General features: G+C 36.4%; 2 protein-coding genes across 2 annotated transcripts; one reads left to right on the top strand and one right to left on the bottom strand.

Annotated features, from left to right (window-relative positions):
- Nucleotides 1-1,464: 1,464 nt before the first annotated feature.
- On the bottom strand, nt 1,465-2,498 carry LOC111783165 (osmotin-like protein). The gene has a single exon (XM_023664063.2). It carries the CDS (start codon nt 2,450-2,452, stop codon nt 1,691-1,693), a length of 762 nt encoding a protein of 253 aa, XP_023519831.2. The 5' UTR covers nt 2,453-2,498; the 3' UTR covers nt 1,465-1,690.
- Nucleotides 2,499-5,098: 2,600 nt separating this feature from the next.
- LOC111783623 (ubiquitin-conjugating enzyme E2 13) lies at nt 5,099-11,540 on the top strand. The gene is made up of 6 exons (XM_023664541.2): nt 5,099-5,259; nt 5,391-5,493; nt 5,863-5,960; nt 6,042-6,142; nt 7,211-7,288; nt 11,198-11,540. The coding sequence occupies exons 1-6, from the start codon at nt 5,214-5,216 to the stop codon at nt 11,273-11,275; spliced, it is 504 nt and encodes a 167-aa protein (XP_023520309.1). The 5' UTR covers nt 5,099-5,213; the 3' UTR covers nt 11,276-11,540.
- The last annotated feature ends 101 nt before the right edge of the window (nt 11,541-11,641 follow it).

The raw sequence follows: 11,641 nt of genomic DNA, 5'->3' as shown, positions 1-11,641 counted from the left end.
GATGATGTTGATTGTTCAGATCGTGTGACCTGGATTTACTTGTCGTGTGGGTCTTTTTTTGGTTGCTAGTGTTTAGGAGTTCTTACGTCCTAAGTATCATGTAGTGCCTTACTCCATGTACACTTTCATATTTTTGGATTTTGGTTGTGTTCTTTGCAAAAGTAAGGTTGCATTTCGAGACCATTTATTTTTTGAATATCGCATTAGCTAAGTTGTTTGAAGATGTGCTCGGATTTGATAATAGGGCGTAGAGCTTGAATAGATTGTCATTATAGTGTAGGGGGTCGTCTACGAGTTACCTAGTTATATATCATTTTGAGAGAGCATAACTTTCGTATCCATAGTGCTAACTTTAGCTCCGAGGTGATTTGTCAAGTTGTATGATCTAATATATTTATTTGTTGTTCTCAATGGCTGGAGAGTAAAAGTACAGTGTTTACAAATATTTGAATTAATTTAAATTTTTTTTTATTTTTCCTTTTGTTTCTCGAACTTTCTAATATCGGTTTTTTTTTTTTTTTTTAATTGAAAAAATTGGGGGTAAAGGTGGGAATAAAATAAAAATAAAAAGACGGTCAAGGCGGGCAGTTTAGTGATTGGTGGAAGGGGGGTGGCGTCCAACTCAGCGTAAATCAGCGCCGATGTCTGTGCTCATCGGCAGTTGCATCGGATTCTCTGTTCATTTAGGTTCTCAAAATGATTTTCCCTCCATTTTCCTCATTTATCGCCAACACAATTTTATATTCTTTTTTATTTACTAAAATATTTAATTCATCATTTATCGCCAACACAATTTTATATTCTTTTTTATTTACTAAAATATTTAATTCATTAAGTTTTGATAAGCCTAACCAATTTTTTTAACTTTTAATTTCATGGCCTTAAATTAAATTAAGTTGCACGTGAACTTTGTTTATGCTTTTAGTATCATTTTTTTTATTAAAAAAATTAAGGATGCTCAAATAACTCAAAAATTCAACCAACTTCAACTATTCAATCCAAATTATAAAAGTTGGGTTAGGTTAGATTAATTGATGTTCGTAGTATGTAAGGATGCATGCTATTAATGTTTATGATTGAGACGAGCTAATTTGACGGATGATAAGAATGTTGAACCATTAGGATGCTCAATTTTTATTTATTCTAATTTGAACGAAACTAAAAGCATGAGTAGATATCCATATTCATGGATTATTAGAGTTAGGCAATTAATTTCATTTTATTAAACCTCTCGAGATAGTGATGATCTTATGAGCGAAACATTTTTTATAAAAGTTTGGAAATCTATTCCTAAGACGCGCTTTAAAAACCTTTTAGGAAAACTCGAAAAGGAAAATCCAAATTAAGCCGTTATAAATAACGATGTATCAGCGAGGAGGCTAAGCCACAAAGGGAGGTAGACACGAGACGGTGTGCCAACAAGAATGGTGGACCCAGTCAAAATTAGTCAATTATACAGTAATGTGAACAAACATACTTTTAAAATATATATTGGAATCTGGAGGCATATACCCATATGCATGAACAGAACTACTTTTTAAAAAGCAAAAGCTTACACAGAGTTTAAACAAACCATAAACATACAACAATCATACCCAAAAGCTTATTGTTAACACAAAACAACGACACGTCGACAATGTTAAGTGGCAGGAGAATGCTCACGTGGCAGCTCCATGTAAGCAAGCTTGAATCAATGGCAGAAGATAACCTTAAGCTCACGTGGCGCGGCGCACTCATGCATCAGCGACGGAGTGTCATGAGCGTAGGTGAAAGCGGAAGGACAAGCGTGCTTGAAGAACAGTGAAAACGACGACGGTTTGCAAGTATGTGGACTGTTGTAATGCCCTCTGCAGCAGAGCTGGTCTTTATTGAAGGCCTCACACCCGCTCTTGCAGGCTATCACTTGGCCGTAGCGGTGCGGCGCGTGGAGTTGTAGCTCGTTTGGGCAGGTCTTGAGGAGGTTGGCTTGGCAGCCGACCACCGGGCAGACACCGTGACCTTCGTGTGGGGTTATGGTTAGTGGGATGTTGAAGCCGTCGACTAGGCTGACGCCGTAGGAGGAGAAGTCCTTGTGGCCGTGGTGAAGGCTGAACTGGGCTAGGGTCGCTGGGGTTTTTCCGCCGGCGCCGTTGCATTCCAGCTTCCCGCCGCAGTCGCCGGTCAGGCAGGTTAAATGGTGGTGGTCCCCGACGCAGCCGGTTCGAGCCCAGATACGGCCGGACCAGTGGTGGTAGGGGGCAGGGAAGGAGCGGTGGGAGAGGGACGGGAGGAAGAAGCCGCCGCGTTCCGGGACTAGGTGGCCAGCGTTGGGCTGGATGGCGGGCCAGATGGGGTACGGGCAGTTGTTGACGAGGGTCAGAGTGAGGCCTCTGCCCGGAAATGTGGCTTCGGAGAGAGAAACGACGGCGAAGAAAGCGAGAAGGAGAGGGAAAGAGGAAGAGGGCGACGCCATTGATGAGGAAATGAGAGCTCTGAGAGATGATGTGAAGGAAGGGAGAAGGGTTTGGTTAGGGTTTTATAGGGGGAAGAGAAAAGGTGTGTTGGGTGATGTGGAAAGACCATTTTGCCCTTCGAATCTGTGTGTATGACGTGGATGGATTTGATTGGATGTGTTTGGTGGGCTCATATGAGAAAATTGTATTTGACAATAGGTTCAAAATAAACGACCAACCTAACCTCGATGAATAAAATACGAATGAAACCCTCAATTTTTCTTTTTCCTTTATTTTTATATATATTAATTTATAAATTAAATTTGGCATTCAAAAATATTTTTCAAACTATAAATTATTTAAAAACATATTCAAATAGTCATATAGTTGTTAATAATATTTTGGTTAGTTAGCGAATGATATTGTTATTATTTTTTTTTTTATTAATTAGGATATTATGATTATTGTTTGGTAATTGGGTTTTGAATGATGACGTGGCAAAAGAGAAGACAAAAAAAAAAAGTAATAATAAAATACCAAAATTAGAGTTTGAATGCTTTTTTATATTTAATTTAATTATTGTTAAACCACCATTGATAAATAATAAATTTAACAAACTCAAAAAGTTAGTTGTTTCCGCTTATTTATTCAAATTTGCTTGTTTTTAATAAATAAAATATTAATTTATTTATTTTTAAATCCCACCACTCAATTTTAATATATATTTTAAAAATTATTTTTAATAGAGAATAAATAATAAATAAAATTAATTATGAAATTAAAAACAATAAATAAATAGTTATATATATAAAAGTTCAGGTTCAACTTCTCGCATTACGTTAGCGAACCCACATGTTAGATTGGAATTTTGTGTTATTTCTTTCTATGTGGGACGATGTCGGGGGATAGAAGGGAATGTGTCGAGACGACAAACAACAATACTACAACTCAATTTTGATTTTTCTCTCCATGAGATGAGCCATGTGCATTGGACTGATGGATAAGAGAATGAAACATGCATAAAATAATGATTGGACACAGTACATAGAATGTAAACTCTATTAGATACATATCGATTTCTTTCAAATAGATCAAGAATAGATAGAAACGGGAGATTCCTCCTTATTTATGGATGGATCCCCTCATGAGACATTTCGACTCTATCAATCTGTCTAATATGTATATATTTATATACGTATGTACATACATGTCATTTAGTACTCATTAAACCCCTGAACGTTCATACGTACTTATTTTTTTAACTTAAAGGTCATATATCTAAGCTTAACTAGACTAGGTGTGTAACTAGGTAGTTCCCTATTTAAGCAACTAAGATGTGTGTATGTGAGATTAATATAATAAACTCATCGTCTATAGAGGTTAGTTGATGACCCTTTAGTAGCTCCTTCATGGTAACCTGATAACATCATGACTACGATGGGAGACGCCTCGTGTCAGAACCAACTACGATACATATGTGAGTCAATTCGTAATAGACTGCTCGATACTAAAGGTTAGTTGACAACCCTTTAGTAGTCCACTATAATAACCTCTTAACTCGAAGAGGCATAGAAATATACAGGGAACAATGATTGGTACTATAGATGGTTAAACATGTTCACACCTAATCCTTACTTGGAAACATATGTGTCATGCTATAACATTTCATTCATAGTTAGTTCACGAAAACTCTAGCGCTAAAATCATACCTAATATTATCAAACGAAATTGGTTGAACCGAATGGTCAAAACCCTACTAGAGAACAACAACAAACGTGTCTTCAATGCAATTTCTTTGGGCGACGTGGGTGGCTTTCTACAATGGTGACTGGGGTAGACCCGGCGACGCTGCTCATGATTCTGTCATGAACCACAAGGTACAACTTGATGAGCAGCGACACAGTGACGAAAATTTTATAGAGATGAGATAGAGAGTGAACAACAAAATTTCGACTGTGAAATGAGATTGACGATAATAGAGCTCTTAGATAGGCAGTGGAAGATGAGAAACTCCGAGGTGGTCGTTAACATAACTAAAATCGAAGGCGAACGTAGCTTTCTTGAACAAACAACATGCAAATTAAGAAGCGGAGAAAAACAAAAATTGAACTCAAACAAGCGATATCAAATGAATCAAACATTGGACGAACGACAAATGGACAAAGCACAAGAGGAAAAGGCTGGGAGTCATGAGGTAGTTGACAATGACATTGAATTTATATCCGTGTCGTTAACGAGTGCTGGCGGTCACCGGTCGTCATTGTCGATCATCGTTCAATTATTTTTTTTTTGGCACTATATTTTAATAATAAGTATTTAAATAAAATAGTCCAAAAATAAATTTGGAAGGTAGCAACTTTGAGATGGTAAGATAAGATACAATGGGCTCCCCTCCAATATATCAACGGTTCTTATTAACCCAAATCCCGTGCAGAAAGACCACAGTCGTTCGGCCCCTCGGAACAACATGGGAATCACGTTGATTAAAATCCTGTGCGGTACTCACACTGTTCATATATAAACAGATCTCTAAATCACATACGTGGCAGCCTACGATTGGAATGAATATGAAGTTCCCATGTATTTACCCGTGTGTGATTATTATTATTATTATTAATTTTTTTAATTTTCCTTTACAGTCCACATTCCGTAAACTCCTCGTCTATATAAATAGCGTGAAGTCACAACATGTTTAGACTCTCTCTGTTATTTTCCTTTTCCTCCGCCCTCCGCAATCGAGGAGCACGCAGGGCTCGCCGAATCGAACGATTGTAATCTCCCATGGCTGTTTCTCAAGCAAGTCTTCTCCTTCAGAAGCAGCTTAAAGGTAGATTTTTATTTACTTTGATTCGATTCTTTTTTTTTTCTTTTCCGATTCTGTGAATCATCGACTCGTAGGGTTTATTTCGATGCGTTCTTTTGAACTGTTGTCTGGCTACTCTCTTTTGTGCCTTTCAGATCTCTGCAAGAACCCTGTCGATGGATTCTCCGCCGGTCTGGTGGATGAGAGCAATATATTTGAATGGAGCGTCACGATTATTGGTCCCCCTGACACGCTTTAGTATGTTTTTACACTGCTTCAATTTTCAATTCCTTGTTTTCTTTTAAATTTAGGGTTTATATTGGTTTTTATGGCCAGGTAATATAGTTGATCTTGAATAAAATGGTTTAGGTGTTGATTTGCCTTATTTCTCTTGTTACATATGGGTTTTAGTCTAATTATTGTTCATTTGCGTTCTTTGTTATTCTTTTTAATTCATACGTTCTATCATTGTGGAAAGGAAACTCCCCTCAATTCCGATTGCGAATGTTTGGTTATATTTGTGTTTTGCCAGTCTTGATCATTTGAAGTTAGTTTGGCTGTTTTTGTATTGGTTAATATCTGAATGTGAATCTAATGAGAATTCTTGTTATAATAATCTAATTGCAGCGAGGGGGGTTTCTTTAACGCCATTATGAGTTTTCCATCAAATTATCCAAATAGTGCTCCGTCCGTCAAGTTTACTTCAGAGATTTGGCATCCTAATGGTCTGTTACTCTTGTTATTATATTATTTGGTATTCTCTTTCTTCTCAATGAAGAATTTGAGTTTGATTTCTTGAATTGTAGTCTATCCTGATGGGCGTGTTTGTATTTCAATCCTTCACCCCCCTGGTGATGATCCTAATGGCTATGAGCTTGCTAGTGAGCGTTGGACCCCTGTTCATACGGTATCTATTATTTTATATCAATTTTTTAATATTTAAATATGTCTTGCTTTTCATTCATCAATGAAACTCTTTCTTCTAAAAAAGAAACAAAGAGAAAAAAAAAATGTTTCTTTTTATTTTGTCATTATCATCCTGTTGGTAAAATGGGTTTAGAAGTTTAAATTTGAAGTTATGGATGTCCGTTATTCTCTATTTACTTTGTACTTTGGCAAGAGCGTGTAGAGCCACTTGTATAAAATGGATGATGACTGGTTAGGAAGGTTTATTAAACAATTTAATATTATTCTAGAGTTCCATCATTCACAAGATTTGAATGCAAGAATATCCCCTAAGAAGCACAAATATGATATAGGGACACGACACAAATACGGTGACATGCCATCTTTTTTAAAAATCTAGGATACGGACATGACAATGACACGTTTATTAAACGGGACACGACACAAATACGGTGACATGTCATCTTTTTTAAAAATCTAGGATACGGACATGACAATGACACGTTTATTAAACTAGGTCTAATTTTTATACAATAAAGAAGTTCAAAGTCAATCAGTTTATGCATTTATATGCCTACAAAATAAGTTTGATATATTTCACTCTTAAAATTTTTCTAAGTCAAGTGTTAGATACATGTCTAACAAATAAATATTGGACCTATGTTGACTTTGTACAATTAGTGTCTAATATGTCCATTGTGTTAACAAGTGTCCAATAGCCAAACTAAAGTATCCATGCGTCTTAGAATTTCACCCTTGAATACTCGAGGCAGAAGCAATATTAGACTCTTGAATAATATGACCACCTTGTGTTGACCTAGAGATCAATTAGGCGAGGTAAATAAAGGGCTTATAGGGGATCAATTCAAGCCATAGTAACCACCTATGTAGGATTTAATATCCTATGAGTTGCCTTTATATTTAGACATAGAGACTTTCTTCCCTGCAATGTTCATTAATCTTCTTTTTTTTAGCCTTCTCACAACTAGAGCAAATGATGTGGTGTAGGCACTTTGTTTTCCTTGGGGTTTCGTAAATATTAACGAAGACTCTGTTGTTATTGGTGTAGGTTGAAAGCATAGTTTTGAGTATTATATCAATGCTATCGAGCCCCAATGATGAATCACCTGCGAATGTCGAAGCTGCTGTAAGTGATTGTGTTCCAGCTTGTTTACCAACTTTTGTTTTATCTATGCTTCATATATGGCTACATGCATTGGTTTTTGTTTTGAGTATTTTACATGGGATTGCATTATGTCTTTATATTAGCTGAATTAAAGAAACACCTGCAGGATCTTAATATGCATTATACTCTTCTTTTGTGTACATGGATATCACATCAAAGTTAATGTTTTCCCTTAAACCTATAGAAATGTTGATGTACATGGATATCAGCGCTAAAACAGTTGACGTCGTTATTTGTATATGGGGCCCTCTACCTATAGAAATGTTAAATATGGTTTGAGTATTTAAAAATACCTTATAAGTGACCCCATTGTTGGGATGGAAAAATGCAATCACATGCAACATGGTTCATAGTAGGTCCTACTTTTTGTGACTGTTTTCTTGAGTTTTGCTTTCTTTTTTGGGTAGGGTTGGGTGCATAGTATTTCTCTACACACGGTTCATGCACACACTTATGAACCCATTAGGTGGGCTCGTATACGTACCCCTTAAACCTGACTAGGGGCTAGTGCATGCTCATGCTGGTGGAAGCTAATGAAAAGAAAAGAGCGCATCATATCATGATGTACACGTCCATACAAAACATACTAGGAAAGTAACTTGTGCCAGTGACATATACAACATGCACGAGGTCTTGCATTTTAAATAATGGTACATGGTTATGAAGTACATCATTCACTCATACTTTTCATGACATATTTTTCATATGAGACAAACATACATGTGCATGTTCAATCATTCGTACTTATCGTACATGGCTCATCAAGTGTCTCATAGAGCATAACATGAACGTAGTTTCATAGCATACATGGATTAACATACTGGAAGTATATGCATCATAGATAATTTATAAGAATATTATAATTCAAGAATTAACACGTAGATAAGACACATAGTACGTGCTATAATCATATGTAAGTAGAGGTTTGGTTTTGAAGTTAACTTCGAACTTGCTTCCTCTCCTTTTTTTCTCTCTCTCTTCTTCTCCTTTCTTCTTCCTTTTTTCTTGTTATTTTCAAAATTGGTGTGACTGGAGATAAAAAAGGATGATATGGAGATAAGAAATAAGGAGAGGGATGAGTTGGGATGATGGAATGTTTGGTTTAGGAGATCATTTATAGGGGAAAGGAGAAGAAGAAGTGGAAGAAATGAGGAGAAGTGGTTGAGGATTTGAGGGAGTTGTGTTGAGATTTTTAATGGAAAGGTAGAAGACCATTTAAGTTGTAGACCAACTCTAGCCTCAACCATTCACATTCAACTTAAGGTAGAAGACTATTTAAGTTGTAGACGAACTCTAGCCTCAACCATTCACATTCAACTTAGGTAGAAAGACTATTTCAGAACGAGGATGCGTATGACCCGAAGTAGATAGAAAAGTTACGCCGATATGAAGCGTAGAACTTGGAGTTTGAGATAGGCGACAAGGTATTCCCGAAGGTGGCACCGTTAAAGGGAATTTTGAGATTTGGATGTAAGAGCAAGTTGAACTCACGCTACATTAGACCTTTTGAGGTGTTCGATTACTATTGGGGACAAAAGTTTTTTTAGATGTAACAAAAAAAAAAAAAAAAAAAAACATAGTAATCTCACATTTTCCCCTTAAAAATCTCAACCCTTTAACTCAACTCCCTCAACCTCTTCTTTCCATTTTCTCTTTTCCTTCCCTTATAAATAATTTCTCAAACCCACTATTTTTATTATCTCAACTCATTGCTTTTCTTATTTCTCCATCTCCATATCATCATTCTTTTATCTCTCTCCAAAATCAATTTGGAGAATTAAAAGATGAAAGAAAGGAGAAGAAAGAAAGAAGAGAGTGAAAATATATGTTCAAAATTAGCTTCAGAACTAGGTCTCGACAAACAGGATCAAATGAACATCAACCCAGGAATTTAGTGATTATGGTTTAGGCCTACAAGTTATTGAACTTCCAGTTGGAGCACTTTCAAGCTTAGTTGGATAATTGTATGATATATGATTATTACGTACTATGTGGTTTATACATCTTAATTCTTGTATTATGGTATCTTAATTCTTGTATTATGGTATTTCTATGAATTTTCTATGATGCATGGACTTTTGAGTCTATTGATTCGTTTATGCTATGAAACTATGTTGACATTGTACCATATGAGACACTTGATGAGCCATGTATGCTGGACATTTATGTATGTCTCATTATAAAGGTTATGTCATGAAAAGTATGTAAGTATGAATCATAAAAATGTTCCATGATTTAAAATGTGGGATCTCATGCATGTTGTATGTCACAAGCATGAGTACTTCTCCAACATGTTTTGTATGGATGCGTACACCATAATATGATACATGCTCCTTTCTATTGGTTTTCGGTAGCATAAGTGTGTATTAGCATATAGTCAACTTAGGGGGTACGTATACGAGCTGCCTAGTGGGTTCTTGCACGCATGTGTGAACCACGTGTAGAGAAATATTATGCATCAAACCTTATATGAAAAAGAAAGTAGATCCTAAGGAATAGTCATGAAAAGTAGGTCCCAACATGAATCTTGGTGGTTATTTTAAATAATCAAACCACATTTAACATTTTACCGCTAAAAAACAAGGGTCCCATATGCGGACAACGGTATCAGATGAGAAAGTTATGGAACCCATACCAGATAGTTAGTTTTTACGCATTTAAGTTGTAGACTCCATGTTGAAGAAGGATCTGAGCATTTTATCTCAAAACTTTGATAGGTGTTATTTTTTTATTTTAAACCATGCTATTATTATTGAAATGAATTTATTCGTGTAAGTTCTAAACTATTTTTAAATGATTTTCTACCCATAGTAGTTATGACATGTATGTAATAGTTGTCTTATTTTAAAGGAAAAAGTAGGGTCGTTACACGTTTCACCAACCTGGTGGTGTTGACCGAGAGTTGTGTTGAATATAGGTTGATGTCATGTTCTAAGTCGAATTGGGTTTGATTATATGGTTTTGGGATCTTCTAGAAACCTCTTGAATATCTATAGTTTTTTTTTTTCTTGTCCCAGTTTGTTAAATGCTTTATAGGCGATGGGCTTGGACACCTATTTTTGGGAGGATTGTTGGGTGGGGGAAAACCCCTTTGCTGGTTGAGTATTAAGTTTTAATTTGTGGCGTCTGTTTTGTTGGCTTGGAGTGAGTCTTTTTCTGTTTTGGGGTTTGGCTGCCTTTCATGGATAGGCAGTCATTGAAGGTTTTTACTTCAATCTTTCTTTCAAGGGATTCTTACTTATGTCATGGGGCAGGAGGGATTCTTCGTATCATGGATGAACCCTTGCTTTTCAGAGTTTTTTTTTCCCTTTTCTTTTCTAGTTTCCTCTCCCATGTTTTTAAGTGTTTCCTCACTACTCACTTCCCCGTCACCCCTTCATTTTCCTCGCTTTGGAAGGTTAGATCTTTTAGAAAAAGTTCTTTGCCCAATAGGTCTTGTAGGGGGAAGTTCATTCTTCAGGCCATGTGCAGAGAAACTCTTCCGTTTATTGGAGAGCCCTAGTGGTGCTGTCTTAGAGTTGCATCAAATGACCTTGACTATATCCTTGAGAGTACTATTTTGATCGGTTGATTTGGTCTAGGTTCTTAGACGCTTTTGGAGTTTCTATGGTTGTGGAGCATGAATTGCAGGGATATGAGGGAGAGATTTTGTTGGATCCTCTTTTTAGAGGGAAAGAGAGGGTGAGAGAACTACGGGGGAGTTGCGGGTATAAGGCCTTTTGTCATTCTTTTGGATTGAGCTTTTTTTTTTTGTTTTTTTTTTGCTTTTTTTGTTTTAATAGTGTATATATAAGAAGTTGTATTGAATCATTGATCTTATTGGGTCATCTAATTTGATTCAAGGAATTGTTTACATGTGTGTTGGTGCAGAAGGAATGGAGGGAGAGGAGGGAAGATTTCAAGAAAAAGGTAAGCCGCTGCGTGAGGAAGTCACAAGAAATGTTATGAGGAGGAAGCAGCAGCAGCAGCAGCAGCAGCAGCAGGAGCAGCAGGCAAGTTCTTTGGCTTTGTCTCTTCTGCTTTTTGTGGCAGTGAGTGTTTAAATTTTACATTTGCCCTAAGTAAGGAGGACTTCACCTGTTTCACTTGGTGCCAGTGGGTCTTGTTGTAGAACGAACGTCGTCGATGGAGCTGTCACCCTCATCATATTTTTACTCTCTTTGTTTTTCTCTTTCTTTCTTTCTTTCTTTAGTCATAATTTTTATTTTGCTCTCTTCTTCTCCTATCTGCATTTTTAGAAGTAAGCATTAAAATGATTTGTATAACAAAAGCATCTTGTTTAATGCTTTTTGCTTTGTTAAAAGAAGGGGAAAA

Source organism: Cucurbita pepo, chromosome 20 (assembly GCF_057944985.1).
Source record: "Cucurbita pepo subsp. pepo isolate OVF chromosome 20, ASM5794498v1, whole genome shotgun sequence".
In the NCBI taxonomy this organism is placed as follows: Eukaryota; Viridiplantae; Streptophyta; class Magnoliopsida; order Cucurbitales; family Cucurbitaceae; genus Cucurbita; species Cucurbita pepo.
The sequence above is the reverse complement of the archived record's forward strand: the minus strand, read 5'-3'. Positions and strand labels throughout refer to the sequence as shown.

Coding starts and splice junctions, on each gene's coding strand:
- LOC111783165 (XM_023664063.2), bottom strand. CDS start 2,452: ATGGCGTCGCCCTCTTCCTCTTTCCCTCTCCTTCTCGCTTTCTTCGCC.
- LOC111783623 (XM_023664541.2), top strand. CDS start 5,214: ATGGCTGTTTCTCAAGCAAGTCTTCTCCTTCAGAAGCAGCTTAAAG. Junction 6,143..7,210: donor GTTGGACCCCTGTTCATACG/GTATCTATTATT, acceptor TTATTGGTGTAG/GTTGAAAGCATAGTTTTGAG. Junction 7,289..11,197: donor CTGCGAATGTCGAAGCTGCT/GTAAGTGATTGT, acceptor GTGTTGGTGCAG/AAGGAATGGAGGGAGAGGAG.